This window comes from Calonectris borealis, chromosome 7 (assembly GCF_964195595.1).
Source record: "Calonectris borealis chromosome 7, bCalBor7.hap1.2, whole genome shotgun sequence".
Classification (NCBI taxonomy): domain Eukaryota; kingdom Metazoa; phylum Chordata; class Aves; order Procellariiformes; family Procellariidae; genus Calonectris; species Calonectris borealis.
In genome coordinates, this window is record NC_134318.1 from 23,710,179 (window position 1) to 23,731,733 (window position 21,555).

General features: G+C 41.9%; 1 protein-coding gene across 1 annotated transcript in view; it reads right to left on the minus strand.

Annotated features, from left to right (window-relative positions):
• The window catches only part of ARHGAP22 (Rho GTPase activating protein 22), a 141,190-nt gene extending 134,331 nt beyond the window's left edge, over positions 1-6,859 (minus strand). Inside the window, exons 1-2 of the mRNA XM_075154600.1 lie at positions 6,850-6,859; positions 4,554-4,753 (exon numbers count right to left, since the gene is read on the minus strand). Of these exons, the coding sequence (XP_075010701.1) occupies positions 4,554-4,733 (180 nt within the window). The 5' untranslated portion in view covers positions 4,734-4,753; positions 6,850-6,859. The remainder of the gene's footprint in view (positions 1-4,553; positions 4,754-6,849) is intronic.
• Between the last annotated feature and the right edge of the window lie 14,696 nt (positions 6,860-21,555).

Sequence of the window (21,555 nt, forward strand, 5' to 3'; positions counted from 1 at the left end):
CCCTTAAAAACTTCCAGAGTCAGTACTGGCAAATGAACAGAAGACTTCCAAAGCTGAATGCATGTTAGAAACCTCTAAACCAAGGCTATAACAGATTTCTGTATTTTTTCAGTCAAGCTATATCTACAAATCACACTGGACCAGAGTGTTACAGGAGCACCTACAGGTATGAGTAATAGCAACAGTCCAGCCTGCATATTGCTGATGAAGTAGATGAAACAATGAAGTCTGGTTATTTCAAAGAGTTTCAAGGTTTTGGCTGTCTGTTTCTGCAAGGAAAAAAACCATACCAAACCAAAATAAAATCCTCTTCATTAGCAGCTAATAATATCCACAATGACTTGAAGGAGGATGAAATTCCAGTCTGTTTCATATGTAGGTTCAGCTTTGCTCCTTCACCTTGCAAAGTGCACCCTAGACTGGAAAGAGAAAACAGGCAGCCACTAGGTGGATTTTACTGACGAGAAATGCTCAGGAAACTTGTGGATAGTCTGAGAGGACAGATGTGCAGGCTCACACAGACCCCTTGGAGAAGAGGGAGAAATGTCAAAATGTCCCACTATTACTAGGTATTGCCTAACAGCTAGTTAATTCCCATCACCAACCTCAATGAGTATTCTCCAGGTATCCAGTGTAATTAATAAAAATATTCACCAAGTTTGTGTGTTATGACCCTCACATCATACTACACATGCAGCTGCCCTGCTAATCTCACTTCCCCTTTTGGGTGTCCCATTATAAAGTCTGTTATGTGGAGATCACATTGTTGCTACCTCTGTTCACTGACTAGAATAGTCAGCTCTAATCCTCTAGTAGGCTCTTTAGGTAGTGCTGCAGAACAGAGTGTCAGGACTCAGTTCCTGTCCCCTACCTAGTGAAAAGGTAAGACTGTGGAAGGACACAACATAGGAGGGACATGGCAAAGTTCACACTGAGTGGTTTATCTAGAATGGTTGCGAGTTTTAAAATGAAGGAAAAACAATAAGTCAACAGAACAGGATAAACTTTCAGCACCCTTCCCTCCCAATCCTATTGTCCTACATTTTGACTTTGAGGTTCACTGAAATTAGAAGACATGCTGAAAGCATTCCAAAGATAACAAGAAAACACTGGAAAGGCAACATGACAAAATTGCAGCTGCATCACAAATTATTCCAAAATGGTACAGAAAAGTATCATATATAACCTCACCTTTAGAGTCCAGTGGCCAGAACACATTCTAGAAAATTCTGCTGTTTTCTAGAGTGCAAAATTGAAGCCCACTGCAGATGCACTAAAGCCTTTTATCGTACCAAGTCAATACTGAAAGAAAGGTTAATTAATTAGCTGCAGAGTGGCTTCTGTTCCCCTGGTAATTGGGGAGGGACACATGCTACCTCCTACCCTGGAAATAACAAATCCAAAGCTACTTTAAAAACCCACGCATATATTGACAGAGTTAGTAGGAGCATCAAAAGCTCTTTGCAGGTCAGTCCTCCCTTCCCCCTTTCCTCATGGGGACACCTGAGAAAATACTCAGGAAAAGCAACGGCTGCGAGTTCACCCTCTAACCTTTGGCACAGAAGTCAGTCTGATGGAGTGGACTGTGCAACTGCAACTATGTCATATGGCACACACACACCTTCAACAGTACTCGATCCATTAAGACCACAGAATAACTCCTCTTCACTCCTATGCGATGCCTATGCCATTCTCCTGTCATTAGATTACAGTTCCATCTTTTCAGAATTATTTTCACGGGAAGAATATCTACAATTCCCTCTAAAGACCTGGAAGCACAGATTTTCATAAAAATAGGCAATGCAACATCCATAAACAAAAAGACGCTGCTTAAGGGTTCTCTTTTGAAACATTATGGCATAAATCTCACTCGACTTTGTCAGATAAACAGTAAGAATATGACCCTCTTCCAGAGTACATATAAATAATCAAGTAGGCAGAAGATCAATGCGAATTTCAGTGAAGCTATTGATTTAGTTTTTGCACACAAGCTTGCAGGCCATACTTAATATTCAAAACAGAAAGATTTAAAAGAAGCATGAGTATCTTTAGAGCTGAAGGAAATTAGGGATTAATATCAACTGATAAAAATATCTACATGGCCTGTAACAAAGATCTCCCAGGGTCACAGCTGTCTTCCTAAGCTATGTGGGCATGGTTGTACCATTGTCCCTTCATTCCAGAGAATCCCAAGCAATAGTTATTTACAGGTTCCGAAAGTACATGTCACCTGTGGGATGCATACAGCCCTAGCTGAATTCAGATGCAAATCCTAGTTTGCAACCGTTATAAGAATAGTCAGGACATGGTCCTGTATCATCCTATACAAAACAGTTTCCCTCAGTGAGAAATGTACAGCAACCCTGTCCCCAAAAAGGGACGGGTTTAAAGAAACCCTTTCCAGCATGACAACCTGAGGCAGCTCCTTACTCATGTTCACTGATAACAGTTCAGAAGTGCCCAGCTCTACCCATGCATTGTATAGGAAGATAAGGTGCTTGTCTTAAAAGTGCAAAATCCAGCTGTTGCTCGCAGAGTTCTGAGCAACAACAGCTTAGATCATCGAGTTCAAATCTCTTTAGCCTTTACACAGCAGGCTATCCATAATGACAGATCAAATCCTGATTAGGTAAGTGCAAGACATAAGATGCAGCCAACATCCTCATGCTTCTACCATGCATGTGTCAGGCTCACAGAGGAAAATTCATTTCCGTTCTCACTCTACAATGAAACTTATGTGTAACAGTTAAGCACACAGCTGTATCATGCAGTTTAATAATAGGCTATAATGAGTGTGTGGATGGTGATGATATTACACTGGCTGTCTGTCACTCTGTAATGCCTGTACTGACTCATCAGGAGGCAGCAGTACAGGGACATTGTCTGGCTTATCCAGTTATGTTCCCTCTGTTCAATGACTCTGGTTAGAGGCCTGGCAGTCAAAACAATGACTACACGAAATATGCTGCATAATATACTACAGAAACTAGGAAAGCCCTTAGCACAAATGCTGCAAGAATATTTTACAGGCATATTGAAGAACTTGAATAAGAAATTCTTCATGTCGGCTGTAAGCTTTATCCCATCCTGTAGCACAACACTCCCCACTACTAAGTGCTGTAGATATAGAAGGATCAGAGAAGCAGAAAATCATCCTGAATTTAGTGCTGAGTCCGGACTGACTATTGCAATGTCCTCAGCTCTGCATTTACCCAAGGTGCAGGAGCACTGTCCTCTCATTGTAGCTTATTTTAGAGAACCTCATTTAATTGTAAGAAATTAGTGCTAGACCAACACCACACTCACAAAAGGCATATGAAGCAGCAAGAAGTTAGTCAAAAATTCCATTAACACTTGGCTTAAGAGAGACATACTTGTGCAATGTTCACTTTATTACAAATGGTTTAAAATATTCACTACCAAAGAGTTGCAAGTTAAACACGTTGCATGCCTATGGGAATGCTCCATGGTGACTGTCTATTACCCTTTATCACCAGCAGATTGCCCTACAGCTACTCGGCACATTGTTAATTAGAATCTCCTAAGTCTTTTGCAGGAATAAATGTGCTTTGGAAAGCTTTCTTGCACACATGTTGTCCCATGGACAAACTGATACAGCTGATCCAAACTTACCATTTTAAGTAGTCCTACTGTGATTCAATTTATTCAATTATCATTTAGTGGTTGTTATTAAATTATCTAACTACTAGCTGACCTCTTCTCTCTTTGCTAGCTCCTAAACATTCTGATCTTAGCCCTTTCCTCTGTTTTCTTTCTACAGTCTACTTTGGGACGGCTCTGTGACACTGTCCAATATACACGGCACAGCGGGACTTAACCAGTGGTTTCCACTAGGAAAAGTGTTCTCTTTCATTCATGTTCCATAAAGTCTAAAAGTTTTGATAAAGGCAAACTTCAGACAGTTTAATTTTTTTCCCCATTGTAGAAAGTCACATTGTTCCCCAGTCCCCCCAGTTTTCGCTGTCAGACACACAGACAGCACAAAGCCTTGCGTAAATTCTTTCTCCTCAAAATTGGCATAGAAAAACAGTAACTCCCAGGCGTATATAAAACATGCTAAAACACATATTACAGCCCATTCTCAAGTCCTGCATGCTGGCATGTAACAAAACCGACATACTCTACCCACACAAGCTAGCCCTGAGCAGCTGGCTCACCTCTCTGCTTAACAATGGATTATTTGGGAGATAATGAGTCCCAGCTGACTAAGCAAGGTTTTTCACTTCTGCCTCAGTAATCTGGAACTCCATAGCTCTTCCTGTCAAACTCTAGTCTCGTAGGTGACCATACTGAGATTTGGAGGTCAACATGCCCCAGTGGGTAAATAAACAACTTCTAACATTCTCCCAAGCTCTACTACTTGACTGGGTAGTAGTTAAGTGTCCCTGCAACGTCTCTTGCCTTTGAACCTCCTTAAGTATGTATGGTTTTGGCTAGGATAGACAGCAACTGAAATGAGCTGTCAATCAAAGCAGTGACTGTGACCCACTTAGAAGTCACAACCAATACGCCCTACAGTTCTCTAGTCATACCTGAGGTTTAGTTTCCTCTTCATCCTTATAATAGAAGAGCTGGTCCCCACGCAGCACAAACCACCGCTGTTGCCAGTTCTTCATAATGCTCCTTTGCTTCTTCAGCCAGCCACACTTCAGCACACGTTCTTGAGGGTTTGGAGAAGAAGGTCTGGAGGGAGACCCAATCTGTTCACCCATCACCAAACTCCTTGACCGGGCTGAAAAAGCAATTACAGAGTAAACGAAACAAAGAAACAAGGATAAGAACAGACAGAGAGGCTAAATAACTGTTCCATACTTTCTTCTCAGACATGGACAGACCATTACATGCATGCTCCCTCTTCTAGTAGGTACTTGTTTTTCAGGGTGTACATTCAAGTTCATGATAGTCAAACATAAGACAAACATCAACCTTTTGGTACTGCTCACTGTAGCAACCTTCTAGGTGACACGATACCTCCACTAAGGCTCCACTGCTCATACTACCTTTCTTTGTGCCAACCAGCTCTACATGGGAATAATGATACTGCTTTCTCCTAAAGGAATATTTACCCAGTAAGATGTGTAACTGTGGTGAGGGTGGACAGAAAAGAAGGAAGGAGAGAGTGTAAGAAAATATTCTCACTCCACACGCTACCACTACTGGGGTAATTAGCCAGTGAAACCAGCTGCCACAGGAAAAACACAAGATTCAGAACAGAGAAAAATTCAAAAAGGGAATAGGCACATATAAATAACGTAGCTACCCAAAATGATTAAAGTCACCTCACTCTTCAGGCCTTTCTGACATTGAAGCAGAAAAACACAATGGAAATAGAAAAAGACAAAATAGAGAAAAACCCATGTAAGTCTCAGGAAAGGCTTCAGAAGGAGAAAAGTCATTTGTTGCCCTTTCCTTCCTCTTCTCCTCCCGCATGCCTGCAGTAAGAATATTGAAGCTTGGGGCATTTAAAGCTAGTCTGGAACAGCAGATAATGATTATATATTGCAGGCAGCAAGTCAGTCTTCTAGAATGAATATATTAGATCACGTCATAGGTCTTTTCCATCTCTACTTCCTTTGGATTTATGAAGTATCTTATAATAACAGTTATTTAATATCTCATTTTCCTTCATTAGTGCTAACAGGATCCTGTTCCTTCCCATTTACTACATTCAGCTAACTTAAAGCACAATTTATAATTGCCCACTTGAAACAGGGCTGCAGTTTACAGGCCAGTACCAGTAAATCTACGTCATTGATGTCTTACAGCAACACTGTAAACTGCAGCAGCTAAGCTTCTTATTCAGGCATCCCTGATACACTACAGCTAATTCAGCCTGTCACAACAAAGGGCAACCCTCTGCCTCTCAAAGGACTGTCTAGTTTTGCCTCTTTTGGGTTCAGACCATTAAAACATGTGGCCCTGATGTTACCATCTGACTCTGGTTTCTGCCCCTAGTGCCTCACCACACAGTGATGGAACTGACAACATATGCCAAAGAAAGAAAAATAAAGTGGAGGTGATGGTTGGGGAATAAAAAATAATAATAAAATAATAATAATTTAAAAAAAAATAATTGGTCACAATAACAACATTAAAATTGATCCTATTTCTTCTCTTCCATGAAGCAAACTGCAATAGAAGGAGAGGCAGATAAGGGACTGAGGTTAGATCTTTGGAGAACCTCCTCAGTGTAATCCAGTGAGGGAAATCACATTGGTGTCTGTGGTAAAATCTACTTTGACCTTCCCCATGACCTGGCAGTCAGACCATCATATAAAAACAGAACTTTTACACACTAAACACTTCCGTCAGTGAGGGCAGATTGCTGGGCACATCGAGGGCACATCGTCCATTACCAAAATGTCTCAGTGACAGCAATCTCCACTTGTACAGTATCATATACTTTCCTCCCCTACTCGGCTTAAAAATCTGCTCACCTCTCCTGCAACCATCCAGTAGGGACTCAGTCTGGCCTCTGACAACTTCCCAGTTTTATAAGCAGAAGTCGGCATCACTTTACTAATCTTAAATTTCAGACTCAGTGAAAGCCCTGTCTGATAGGCAGAAGGGATTTTTTTTTTTCCTGCTTCTCTGAACTGCTAAGGTAAGTTCTGCTACTCTCAACAGCACTGTGAATAACCGATTTTGTCTTGTGCCTCAATCAAGAGAAATTAGGTTTCAACCTATAATTTCTTACAGCAGGAAATAGTTAAGTTTTTATTTTGTTTTTAGTTTCACTTTAAAATTTAATTAAAAAGTTAATATGTTATAAAAAATTGCTGATGCAGTATCATAGCTTTTTCAGAATGCCAATCCCCTTATTTTGGCTAAAATACCTTGCTGAATTTAACCTGAGCTCATATACAGCATTAGCCTTACATTAGTGAAATTTACCAACAAACTTTAGATCTGCTTAAGTAACCCAGCACTCCTCAAACCTGATTTTTTTTTTATATATATATAGCCAAAACAATTTTAAAAACCCCAAAAACCTTAATACAGAGCTCACTTAAAATCAGGCTTTGATGTATCCAGGCACATTCTCTGAGCTTACTCACTGTAGTCTGAGCTCTAACAGACAGGCATTTTCGTTCCAGCAAAACATATCAAGGAGTGCTTTTCACCATGAAGCGAAGATTCTTATGCCTTAATATATCCCTTTCTGGCCACACAGCGCCCTCTAGCAGATGACTACAAAAAATAGCAGGACAACTTCGTCTCCTGCCCCCGCCCCCATCACTGCCAAGAAATGGAGGATCCTATTTCACATGCATGTAGTAAGAAAACAGACTTTTCACATTTAAATCTCTATTGCAGAGGCCCATAAGGATTTAGTTGAAGGAACCACCTCCACCTCGTCCCAGGCCGTATTTTACAACAAACTGTAACCTGGTTTAGATTGTCCCAGATTGCTTTCCACATTCATGTTACAACATATGTTATTACAAGAACAAATACCCCAAGAATTTGCTTTTCCAAATGGAACTATAATGTTTCTTAGGCAACATCTTGGCTACTAACCTAACCAATTAGTCTAATAATGCCCAAATCCATGCTTCAGTAAGAACCTCAGACATCTCCACACTGAACCACCTCAGCACTCTCCAGATTAAGAATGCAACTCCCAGCAGTTTCCAGTTTTCCTGTCTTGCATATAGTTACACAAACCCTCTCCTACTTCACCCCTTCTCCTAAAAAGAAATTAGATTTATTTAACTGGAAACAAACTACCTTTATTTTAGCATCTATATTGACAAAGACATCCCAAAAAACATCAAACATCTAGCTTTGGAATAACCTAAGGCATGTTATCTCATATTTTCCTTCGCATACCCTTTGGTGTTATTTGTAGAGCCCTACCTAGTAATAATTTATTATAGTGAAGAGTTAAGGCTTTTGTGATCAGTTGCTGGAGGATGTATATCTTTGTATTTTTAATTTAATCAGCACCATGTCTTAGTCTATTGCTATGGTTGTTAATTCTTCATGCTGTCTTAGCTTTCCATTTCCTTGGAGTTTTTAGTTGTGACTGAAATAGTTAATTTCATTAGGGAAATACTTAGCACCTCATCTGTAAGTCAACAACATGGATCAGATAGAAATTTTTAGAAGGACGAATTATTTATGGCTATTAATGGCATTGACGTTTATATTGCATGCTTCACAGAATACAATAATTGCATAGAGGTCAGAATAAAACTTTCACGGATGAGCACAGCCTGCCTTTAAAGCAGCAGGTATCTCATACTACTGGGATCAAAATATCTGCTTTGATAATCTGATCCACTACATCAAGCCCCCCAATAGATATATATTCTTAGTGCTCATCTATTTAACAGAATCAGGAATCAGCAGAGCATAAGGAAGAAAACAAATCAATAAATCAGACTTGCAAGAACTCAGCAAATACTTTACGTGCTCTAGAGTTCTGATCCAGTAATGCCTTTTCAATAATACCACATAGTTTGGTTTTGCTCTTCACATTTTCATTAATTGATTATTGATTCAGCCATACACATAAGTCCTAAACAGAAAACAACGTATAAGGGATTCGAGCTCTCCTTGGAAAAAGGTTTACGATTCATTTGCACAGCGCAGCAGTACTGAAACTGAATTACAGGATATACCCACGCAGAAGCAGGGAAACAAGGCAATTACAGCACAGCAAGATTACAACAGATCAGGCAGACCCACATCCTTGCTGTCCCATAGGTGGCACTAACAATGAGCCAGGCCTGTTTTTTGGGATGACAAATCATTACAAGGCAAGAATCAGAATCACAGACTTCGAAAATACTCCTGTGACTGGAAGTGACACTGGCATATGGAAGTTCTCATATCTAGTTGAAAGTGGAATATGAGCAAGGACAGTGGGGTGACGATCAACGCCAGTTGTGTAAATGCCTGGGCTACACTTAATAAGCTCCCCATCCAAAACTCCACAGTTGGTTGCCATGTCTTTAATAGTAAACTCAAAGATTTTCCTAAGGAGTGGGTAGACCAAATCGGATGGAGCCATGCTGCCATTCCTTACAGAGACACCAATCCCCATCCCCATCACAACTCAGCCCTGTCTAAAGCTACTCTTTCTCCATTTCTCCTCCTTGCCCCATTAACAGAGCACCATACACTTCTACAAGAGTTCCTCTGCAACTCAGACCTGCCTCCAAGCAATACACACATTCCTGTTTTCTCATCACATCTATTTTCTACCCTACACATGCACATAACGAGACAACTTCTTCCCGTCCCTATCCATACCATCCCCCCTTCCTGAGTTCAATCCTGCCTGGCAACATTATATACTCTCTTCTGCTCTTTTTCTCCTGCTTACAACTCTGAACACCACTACAGATTTGAGCAATCAATAAGAACCTATTTAAATCAGGGACGTGGAAATCAATCAAGTCAATGCAATTCAATATCAATTAAAGTTGTAATCTTTTGAAATTTCATAGGCAGTTAGCTTAAATCAATATAGTCATTATAATTGATTCTGGCTGACAAACTGTCCTACAGTGAAGGCACTGTGCTGTAGTGCTTCTTCAGTCTAATGACATAGTGATACTATGTATTATTTCCGATACAGTCTTTGTTTAAAGTACTAGCTACAAAGGGAAGTGGTTTCACATACTATAAACAATATTCTCAGTTGTTTTATTTAATTCAAACTTTGCCTCAAAAATGAGTGCACTGAAAACACAATACTTATATGCCTTAGAAAGAGATATTGCATTTCCTTTCACCAAATTGTAGGAAATAAAATACTTGGTTTAGATTTGTTTTCTGTGTCCATTACGCATCTGTATTTGTGTTTGGATTTGATTGCTAAGATACCACAGCCAGTGAGCACAAATGAAACCAAGACACTTCCTCAACACAATCTGAGAATTTATCATCTTGAAACACAATAAGCAAAGAAATTAAAGGCAGAGTATTTGAAGTGATTGGTGATCAGATGTGTTTAGGCAACTAGAAGGATATCAGTTACAAGAAACTGGCAATGGCTTTTAGTTTCCTCAAGCCAAATAGAATAACAATCTGTACAGAAACAAAATGGTGCTACACAGCCACGTGCCTGCTTACATTTTGTGACCTGGAGGACACTTACCACAAAAGCATGTTGTGCTGCATTACTTCTATTCAATAAAGCTACACCTGTCTATTCAGAAGATTTTATAGACCAAGGGGATGTGCTGTGTTCTTTTTCCTTTCCTTGATTTGTTTTTCTTTCAGCCAAAATAAAAATATGAAAGCATATTTTGCTCTGGAAACTAATTTTTCATGGCCACCCATCAGATATTGCTGAAGAAAATGAAAGGAAAAATAAATGGGTCTGGAAATCCATAATTTTTTCCAAGAGACACCATACGTGCACTACACTGGAAGCCATTCTGTAACCTTACTGTCCAACAGAAGGAAAAGCAGGGAGACAATTAGCTTTACATATGTTTGTCTAGTAACCTGTATTTTCTGTAATGGTTGGGATACCAGACTGCACATACCAAAGCAGGTAGGCTTGCCAAGAAAAGATTCTGACAGTCTGAAGGAAGGATCTGTTTGTACAAATATTTACTTGATATTAAGTTCCTGCAAGAACAACTGCATTCCTGAAGGCCACTTCATAAATCTGAAATCCAACATAAACTAGTATAATTTCACTTTCAGACTACGGATGACAGCTGTAGAAACTGGCTATATATACAGGGTAAAATACCTTTCGGTCCTTACCTGAAGGGCAGAAACTTTTACCTACAGGTAAATATCTATGACCAGACACATTCTGTTTAAAAACAAAAACTAAACTCAACCAAACAGAACCCCCCCCACACACACAGCCTTTTGAGCAGAAAGAGCAAAGAGATAGATGAAGGAAGATCTGAATAGCAAGGGAATGACTAAAGAGCACATTTCAGCTACAAAGCACAGATATGGCCAAAGACTTTGAACCAGCCTGAAGCACTTGACAAGAACTATACGCTGTAGCAGAAGATGTACCAAGGTCCCCAAAAAGGAGTTCAGATGGATTGGGAAACTACACTTGTTCATGAAGGAGCACCCTGTCTCCAGAACACAACACAGGTTCATTCCCTCTCAGAACTCCTAAGACCAAAAGCTGAGGATTCTGCTTTCAAGACGTTTGCTCTTTTATAAAGGCTGTTAACGCTTATCTTTTTTGCACTGCCAGATGCGTTGGTGCTCTTTCACTGGCAAAAGGGAAAGAGAAGGGAACTGCACATGCACCAAGGAGTTCTGAAGAATAAAACTAGACTGCATAAATTCTCCATACCAGCATGTTTTAAGGGTGGGCACGCTGACAGTACCTGGCAGAAGAGGAGGCAAGGTTTCCTGCTAGCTAGCAGGTCAGCACACCCGCACAACACTGTTGTACTGCACATACTGCATCTGGTACTGAAAGCTGTGTAGCCCTGCCATGCCATAAGCTCAGGCAGAGCAACGCACATTTAAAGTTGCCTATAACCTTTCTAGAGTCATCAGAGCTGGCTCAGATCTTTGCATCAGTCTTCCATAACCATGCAGCATTTCCTTCGTAGAACATGTAGAAATACTATGCCTGTTTTCCACCTACAGTACAGCATTGACAGAACATGGTCAGAACCAAGAGACAAAGACACACTTAGTTTGAGAGCAGTTGCTTCCTGACTGGCATAAAGAAATTAATCTTGGTCTTTGTAGTGTTCAGGATAACAGCCATGACCTTTCACCACCTTACAAATGGTATAGCCTGCTCTGTGTAAGGCACGTTCTAAATCAGAAAAATAATTTTATACTCCAGTGACCTGTGCAATGTGACCATAAAAGCCACTTTACTGCTCAAAGTTACTTTGCAAAAGTATGCAGGAAGCGCACCTAAACAAGGCAGTGGGGGGATCAGGCTGAAGGAAGACAAGAATCAGCTTCAATCTTAGTTATCCTTTAGAATGACACAAAGGTTCAAGGCTTCTATGAAACACGCTAACAGATGACCTGATAATGTCTTGTCTTTATTGCATCAAAGAACGCACATACAGTAGTACATACTGATATACATTAATGCAGGGCTTTTCCACAAGTCAAGGAAAACTCATATCTATTTGATAATTAATGTAATCCATCCCACACAATGGAAAAAAAAAAAAAACACAACATAGTCAGCGGGATAATTTAGCCCTTTACTCCTGAAGAACAATTTACATGCATCTTCAAATTATTGTTACAAATTCATGGCATCTTGGACTCCAGAACAGGTAAGGATTTTGGCAATCCATTGCTGCTATCATATAGGTAAAAGAGGCATTGGTTTATTGGCTGACATTTCACTCCAGCTCTGGAGACCTCATTGACCTCTGGAGACCACTGACCTATTGTACAAAGAAGTCACAGAGTTATTTTGCCAGCACTAGCAGCAAGAAGGCCACCAGGTCTCAACTCCACAGAACAGTCATTTAAAGAGTTTAACCTTATATTTTCAAAAGGATTTCAATTACTGCCCCAGGTTGTGGGAATATGTGTGGGTTTTGGCACCTGTCAATGAATAAACCTTAAATTCCACAGGTAACCTGCCACCAGCTGGTCACAAGAGTGCCTTATAAATACACAAAGCTATGCCAGTCTTATCAAAGCACTGGCATTAGATCATTGGTAAGTGCCAAGATGGAAGTGTGATGGCTTGATTCTTTCTGCTACAACAGGCTGACTTACTGATTTACCACCTAGTAAAGTGAAATACTTTATTCTAAAAAACACAACGAATTGTGGGAAACCAGTGAGAACTGTCAGCATTCAGATGAGGTAGCCTGCATCTTCTGTGCAGAACTGGGGAATTTGGCTACGTCTATATTACAAAGTAGTACAGCGCACTGGGTGTAGGGTGGAACAAGTAGGGAGGAATAGCTGGTACCACACACCCACCATCTACACAACACTTATTTCAAGGACTTTATTTGGATTGACCATAGAAGCATACCCCATATGGAGCACATTTTCAATCAGAAGTAATCCAAGACTATGCTAAAACACCAACCAAAGCACAGTAGGTAGGAAAGATCAGGAGATCTGCTTCAAAAGCATGCCATTCATCCAAACCAAAACGGATGCTTATGTAGACAACCCTAACTACTCCAAATGAAGACAATGGACAGGATCCGCCTACTGACCCAGTAGCTTTGGCTAAGGACAGAGGTGCACACTTGGTAGAACTGACAGTAGATAGTGATGCTTTTAGATGTTAAAGTAGTAGAGACTAATAATTATAATTATTTATCAAAGAGTTTAAATCTTAGGTGAAGCCAGCATGGCTTCACCAAGGGCAAGTCCTGCCTGACCAACCTAATGGCCTTCTACGATGGAATGACTACATCAGTGGACATGGGAAGAGGTACTAATGTCATCTATCTGGAGCTCTGCAAGGCCTTTGACACGGTCCCCCACTACATCCTTCTCTCTAAACTGGAGAGAGATGGATTTGATGGGTGGACTGTCTGGATGTGAGGAATTGGTTGGATGGTCGCATCCCGAGGGTAGTGATCAACAGCTCAATGTCCAGATGGAGATCAGTGACGAGTGGTGTCCTGCAGGGGTCCATACCGGGACCAGTACTGTTTAATATCTTCATCAATGGCATAGACAGTGGGATCGAGTGCACACTCAGCAAATTTGCAGATGACACCAAGCTGAGTGGTGTGGTTGACACGCCTGAGGGATGTGATGCCATCCAGAGGGACCTGGACAGGCTCGAGAAGTGGGCCTGGGTGAACCTTATGAGGTTCAACAAGGCCAAGTGCAGGGTCCTGCACCTGACCCAGGACAACCCCCAGTATCAATACAGGCTGGGGGATGAAGGGATGGAGAGCAGCCCTGCTGAGAAGGACTTGAGGGTACTGGTGGATGAAAAGCTGGACATGAGCTGACAATGTGCGCTCACAGCCCAGAAGGTCAACCGTACCCTGGGCTGCATCAAAAGAAGCAGCGTAGCTTGCTGCAGGTCATACTTTAAGCACGCCATTTAGCATAGCTTTCTCCAAGTCAATGAATATAAACACAAAAGGCAATGAACAACAAGGTAATGTTCTGTACTCTAGAGGCAAGGTTAGAGAGCTACAAGCTCCATGAATTGAACACTAGTCACTCAAGTAGTACTCACACGCTTCATTTATTTGTTAAGTACTGAAAGGGACATGCAGAAGCTGGAGGGCCAGTCCATTATAGATTCATGCTAATCTACACCAATAGACAGCAGGTTCAGGTCAGCTTCATTACTAAGAGAGATTAATTTTTTTTTCTTTTTTTTTCGGGGGGGGGGGGGGGGGAGGGGCAGGGGAGGGGGAGTCAAGGATATTCTTACCTCTTCTTCTTGTTGATTTTGAGTAAACTCTGTAACCAGCAGGTCAGAACTCCAGATTCAATCTACTGTGTCCTTTGTTATTGCAAAATCAGAGTTATAGACCATATTGATAGGCAGCCCAAGTACAGAAACCTGCTCCCAGCAAAAGACCATATTTTAGTTTTCAGGTGCCTTTATCTGCACCATCCTCTGATAGTTCCCAACTGGATCCACTGCAGACTATTCACAGCACAGATCAGCACTTAAGTCATAGCCATTTGGTGTGTCACTTTAAAGTACGCCCACTTGTCACACACAATGGACTACAAAACTATCTAGCAAACGCTCCATCCTACTGAACCTTGGCAGAATCTCTTGAAAGCTGTACATAATCTCCATCTGATTGGTTAGAACTGCCTACCTGAGAAGCACTGCTGAAGGTATCTCTGCTGCTGGCAAAGCTCTGTAGTTCCATGAGCAACCATGCTGAGCTACAGCTCACTGCTGCCAGGAGAGGAAAGTCTTAGTCCCTTCTCCCTACACCCACACTGCTCTTTCTTTCTGCTGATACACCCAGCCTTATGTTCCTAGACTTCCCTGACAAGGTGAGGCCTTTTTATAAGAATAATTACTCACTGAAATGGCAGGAAGTTATCTCAGATTTTTTTCTTCCTGCTATTTTAGTGAGTCAAATCAGGTCACAGAAGGAAGACTGAATGAATACCTTGTATTCCTTCTGCAATCAGCAAAAGCCTCTTGTAATCCTCCCTATGGGTATGGCCTTTAAGACTTAATTTTTAATAGCCTTCCCAGCCATAGTGGACTAAGGAGCAAACAAAAAATGCTGACCACGGTAACATTCAGAGTGGAGCTGGGACCATACCCTGAGCTTGTACAGCACCAAGTACTGTGGAGTCCTGGCCAAGACTGCAGCTCTTCAGCACTATAGATGCAGCACAAACATAGGTCCACTGCAGCGTAACAACTAAGGTAGTCACAGGCCCTCCAGTCACCCATGTGTTTATAATAAATAGTAATGCCTGTGCCATGCCAAGCACATGGTCCATATTATTCAGACACTGCAGAGACTGCCAGCATCACTGGTACCTTACACCGATGTTATGAGCACCAAAGATGTTTGTCTGCCACAGTCCAGGGGATATCACTTCCCAAAATTATTCTGTACTGAAAAAATAACCAAGAGTACAGAAAACTTCGTCAAGGCCAGTTTGCCAGCAACTGGCTATGAGACTGAAGCGATATCATGGCCCAGCCACTTTCAGCAATAAAATTCCCCAAATTCAGCCATAAGATTATATTCCTCTTGTTTCTCTCATCTAAACATCAGGAAGATATTCATTCCTACTCTACTTCTCAGGGCATAGCATTGAGCCAATAGTTCAATGTGCCTGTTTCAACATTTGCTGTACCTATTTTCAATGTGCAAACAAAGCCTGCTTCCTTCGCTGTACAAAAGAGGTGGCTAAGTGACTTGCCCTACTGCCAGGGTTGATTTGGGGGACAAAGGCTGAAGAAATCCAGGAATTGTTACTCCTACATTAATTCATACTGTGAACCTAAGCACCTAACTTAGATTATTTAGCTATAAGTATTTGTAACAAGATGTCACTGGTTAATAAGGTAAGGGTGGCTCCTCCTAAACTGGAGGTCTGCACAGGAATAAAGTATTAACCCTGTACCTACAGTTCTCCCAAAGAGATCATGATCAACCCAGTCCTTTCCCCTGCAACAGAATCAGTTCTCACCTTAGAACCAACGTATACAGCTTCCTTGTCATTTAGCTCCTTATACCATAGATTTGTTCTTTAAGCTTCAATACCACTTCACAGGATGACCATCTTACTGAAACATAAATAATTCTTAACACCTGCATTTAAGCGGAAGGATATTACAAGTAACTTTTTTCCAACCGCAATAAAGACCCAGTATCTCCTCTCTTTAGCTCTTCGTAAAGACCAATTTACTGCCTTTCGGGCACAAGGGACAAGCTGAAAAGCTCTGTGGAAGGAACACACATTAGAAGGACTGTCAGCAGCAGCTTCGCTCCCCCCATGCTAGTTTTAAACACCTATAAAAACATGCAGGCCTGGGCAGGATCTAGGCATAGATCCTCAGCTCTTCCAGCTCACCAGATAGCTCATACTGGAGCTTCATCAAGGGATTTCCCCTTCCCACCACAGTGTGCAAGCGCCTTTATCATTGCCTCAAACTACCTCTGCCCATAATGCAGGGAGCTGGAGAAAACAACTTCGGCTGTTTATGCTGCTGTGCTTGCCTATCAGCTACCATGAATGTAAAGGGAAAGCCAGCAAGGAAACAAGTTGTTCTGGTAGCAACCTTGCAATGAAGAGGAATACATTTATATAGGCACTAAAAGTAGCAGGTGACTGTCCTCTCAGGAGAGAGGTGCTAGCATTTGTAGTGCTTCCACTGTGCTCTTCACAACCCCGCCAGTTTCACACTCAGTGGGTGTTTTGCAAGCAATTAGCTTTTTCATTTTTTAATATTTAATTCCCTCCCCACAAGTTCTCTTCCCCAGCAGTCCAGCTACCCTTTAAGCTGAATTACTGCTCTTTCTCAAGGCTCCTTCCCCTCCCCAGGAGGTGAGGCCATGGCTCATTATTTCAAGTTCAGATTGCTTGTGCTTAATAAGCTGGTGCCTGCCTGCAAACTTTTCAGAGCTTTTCGTAAGGAGAGTGATTTCCTGCCTGAGCCTTCAGGCAGGGACAGAAAGCTGCTACTGCCAAGAGCTGCACTTACTTAAGCACACACCATGAATCCTATGTGGAAAGAGAGGGGCATCTCTACAGAGATGAGAGGATTATACCTTTGAACAGCCTGGGTCCTTCTCCACAGGACACACCACAAAGCAAGAGTGGGAATCAGAACCTGTCTCTGGAGGAATCCCACAAATATCACTTTCTTGACCCTTTCTGTATATGCATATGGCCACTTAATCAGGACAACAGAGACAAAGTAATTATAGCTGATAATGCAGCTCGCTGCTGCACACCCCTGCACCAAAGCAGCACAGTGCCAGGTGACTGACCTGGTATCAAGGGGTAGAAGTAATTCCCTGCTTCATTCACCTTCCTAGAGCTGCACACAGTGAGAAGGGACACCCAGCGCCCTCATTTACTTCTCCCCCACACTATACCCTCTAGTCTGGGCCTATTTCTTCTCGCTGCCTTCAGGGCAATTAATCCAGCAGTGCACCAGCTCCAGCCCCAATGCCTCCCTCCACAGCCCCTGTACCATTGCCTTAGGATTCTTAAGCTCAACTCAGCAGCTTTATCTCACATTCCTCCAAAGCAAAAAGACAAAACCCAGACTCACACACCACAGGTAGCGGGGCAGGGGCGGCAACGGCTGCTACCGCTACCGCCGCCACCTCCTGCCCCCCCCGGCCCCCCAGTGCCTCATAGACTCCTTCCTCCACCAGCTCACAAACTGTGAGCCTTAAACCAAATCATATTTACCAGCACTTCATCCTAGCCTTTTAACCACATACCTTTCTAGAGCACAGCTCCTGAAATGGCCTCTCCTGCCTTAAAGAATAACTTATTTAAGGAAGGGAGGTAGTGAACCTCCCCCTCGCAGCTGGGCTCCTCATTAATGGTGGCTCTGCCATGCCAGCTGCAGCTAGTCACACTGATTGCTCCCCGCCCTAGGGGCTGGTGTGCTCCCAGCAATGTTGGTGGGCTCTCGGGGGCTGAAGGAAGTGTTTGGAGGAGTTCACAGCTCCAGGGCTGTTTATTTTGGTTCCAGAAGTAAGAAGCTGGGTGTTATTATTTGCCTGGTAAGCTGGAGGTGCCAAGGTGCTGGCCTCCCACATGCTTTGGGATAGCTGTGTGCATCATCAGCCCCTCAAACCAAAGCTGCAGCGTGGGGCTGTGCAGGCATTGGTGTTCCTCTCTGGAGAGCTAAGAGGCTGCAGGTGCTAAGCTGTGGTTTGGTGAGGGGGACTAGACACATAGGAGAGTTCGCCTTTTCTGCCTTTCACTGGCCAGTGAAAGGAGGGCTCTTCACACAGCGTGATTTTGAAGGGAATACAGCCTTCAAAGGAGCGGCCTGCACTGAGCAGTCTCTGAGGTCCAGGACTTGCTCCAGCAACATGGTGATGGCCTCTGCAGGAGTTGAGGGGGAAGGTGCCACTAGTTCTCCCCTAATGCCAGAGGAAAATAGAAACGTGACAGTGAACTGTTGTGCACGGGGCAGCAGGATTGCCTCCCCTCTGTGGAGGGCTTGGAGAACAGCCAGAAGCTGGAGGATTGATGCCTTGGTGAACAGAGAAGTCTGAGTCCACTTAGAACTGTTTGGTTGCCTCTGGGTCCCTATGAAATGTATTTATTTCACTGTCCCTAATTTCTTCTCTCTGCCATGTCCTTTTTCACAAACTGAGTTAGACGGTTTCTTTTTCTCCTTTTTGTTGAAATCTCCTTTAACCACTGGTTTTTGTTCCCTTGTTGGGCCTCATCTCAGCTCTGCCTGTTGTACAGATTGTCCTGCTACCTGTGCCTGCTACTGGGGTTGTGGGGTTGCCTCTTAGTTGAGGTCCAACTCCTGGAACCTGAAGTGCATCGGTGATACTGAAGAATTATTAACTGTCCAGGCCAAATATGACTCTGAACAAGCAGCATCTTCTAACAGAGTCAGAGGTGACCTTCACTGGTCTAAAAATGACTAATTCATGTTTCCTTAGATGTCATTTATCATCATTGAAGCTTATTCCTGAGCCTGGCAAACTCAGGATAGATGAGAACTCCTGAAAGCCGTGCCTGGTTGATAGCCTTCTGCTGTGATTAAGACTGTCCTGAAGAAGATTAATAATGTAATTTCCTTCAGACAAGAAATCTCTAGAGGGATGACCCAAATCAATGTTTCTGGTGCAGAAAAAAAGTTCCTGGAGGCATCCCCCACAATTTCATACCAGTAGGTTCATCCTACTATGCTGATGCCCTCCATTTACTCAAGAAATGAAGTTGCAGGTTTGCATTTATATGTCTAAACTATTCTTAACTGGTGAGTTCTTATGGAGTCGGATGTATTCAGAGGACAGAAAATGGCCAGTGAAAAGCTGTTAAATAAAAAGGAAGGATAATCCAGTATTTTTTCATGTATACTAAACTTTGAGAAACTCATTTCAAGTCCTGGCTCTGCCTTGGACTTCATAGGTGGGCTAGGGTTTTTCCCTAATCCACAGAATGTAAATGTTACCTGTGAAATGTGGCATGTGCAAAGGTAAATACATTTCGAATTGTTAAGTTCTGAGATACTATGGTAGTGAATTGTTGGCCACCTAAGTAATGGATTAACATAAAATTATCAGTTCTGAATACAAATGTCTTGTGACTCTGACCACTTTCGAGATGTCTAGATTAGTACAGATAGTACAGATCATTAGGAGTGGATCTGTTAGTTAGTGGCAGGGAACTAATACACATGCTACATATGCATTTCAGGGGGCTCTGTTTTGGACTAGTTCTATTCTGATCCTATGGACTGAATTCCCATTAGTAGCTGGAGAGCATTAGGTGCACTCCTGAGAACATCTTCCCACCTAGTTGAATCCAAAAGGAATTCTAGTTTGTTTATTCTGAGACTGCTTCATGACATAACCAAAGTGCAGTGAGGAGAATTAGATTTGTTTCAAAAGCCCACTTCTAACCCTAAAATGTTTATGTAGATTCCAAAGTGTACTACTGTAATTCTTGTAACTGTCATTTGCTTTTGTATTAAATAATATGCTTTCAGTTTGCAGAATTAAGGAAGTTCGGATTTCTACTGATTACTGCCTTATATGCTTCTACCACACAAACCCCAGTTCCTCTACATGTTCCTCAAGCTTGCATAATGCTGTCTCTTCATCTTCCTCAAATACCCAGTTCCTTCCACATCCCCGACACCCCAATACATTCCTACATCCCTTAGCTTTTCGGCTGACTTGAATATATGTGTGCTCTTACAGGACAGCCAATATGTGTCTTTTGGATGGTCAGTTGGGCATTATCTTTCAGAACATATATTTATGTTGAATACTATCTGACAGTTTTCCCTAGGTGTACAGATACGTACATCTGTCCTGCCACCAATTTTCTTTGAGTTTACAGGAGTCAAATATATTTTGACACTCCTTTTCTGCTTTCAAATCTGGTTGGATTTAGCCAAGCAGCTCAAAAATTGTTAGGACAGAGACTGATAGAGAAATCATGCAATCATGTATCCTTACTGCTGTAAGAAAGCAGTTTAAATATAAGGTATTCATGCCCCTGTAATCAAAGACACGGCACTTTCATTAAAAATACGACATCATTGCAAAGGCATTGAATATTAAAACCTAGCTGTCTTCACCGCAAGCACATGAAGCTTACACTGTAAATGTGCACACTCCCGGAGGGCTAGTACTTTACCCTCTAAAGTTCGTCCTGGCAGCATTACTACGCACCATCTTTAGAAATGTTTTAAGTATGGTAAAGCTCACTTTTTATTAAAATTTAATTATGACAAGTTTCAGAGAAGAAAAAAAGAGAGACTGAAATAACTGTTCTACTACAGCCATGCTGAAGTATACCTGAGGTAAAACCAGTTCATCTGCAGCAGGCTACCTAGTCAAAATGTCTCCCATCACTTTTTCCAGGCTCTAAGTTTTAATTAAACAAACAAAAGTTTAATTATTATGACTGTGAAGAAAATTTTCAACATATTGTAACATACGTATGAGCGTGCAACCAAACAGAAATAATAGGTCAGAGAAGTGCAGATAATTCCATCATGTCAGACACCCATTAGTATAAAGTCCCAGAAAGAAGGTTTATTCTTGGTACCTATACAACTGAGGCAGACTGTACTGAAGACAGGAATGCTGTAAAGAATCTATCATGTCAGCAGGCTAACTCTCTTGCTATAGACAGCAATCCCATCACACCACTTACTAAAAAAACAAATGCGTAAGCTTGTAGTCAGTCCAGCTTCCATTTCCTAGCACATTTAAATGCAATTGGGCAGGTATAACCTGTTTGAGACTTTTCAAACCAAGGAGCACAGGCCTTGTTTCATTTTTTTCATCTCTTAAAAACAATGAAACAAAAATGCATTCCTTGAGACTGAAGGATGTAGTCTGAAAACTGTTTTCCCTGCTCTCCATACTGAAAGTTTTCTTGCCTCCACTCTGGAAGGACGTATTTCTATGC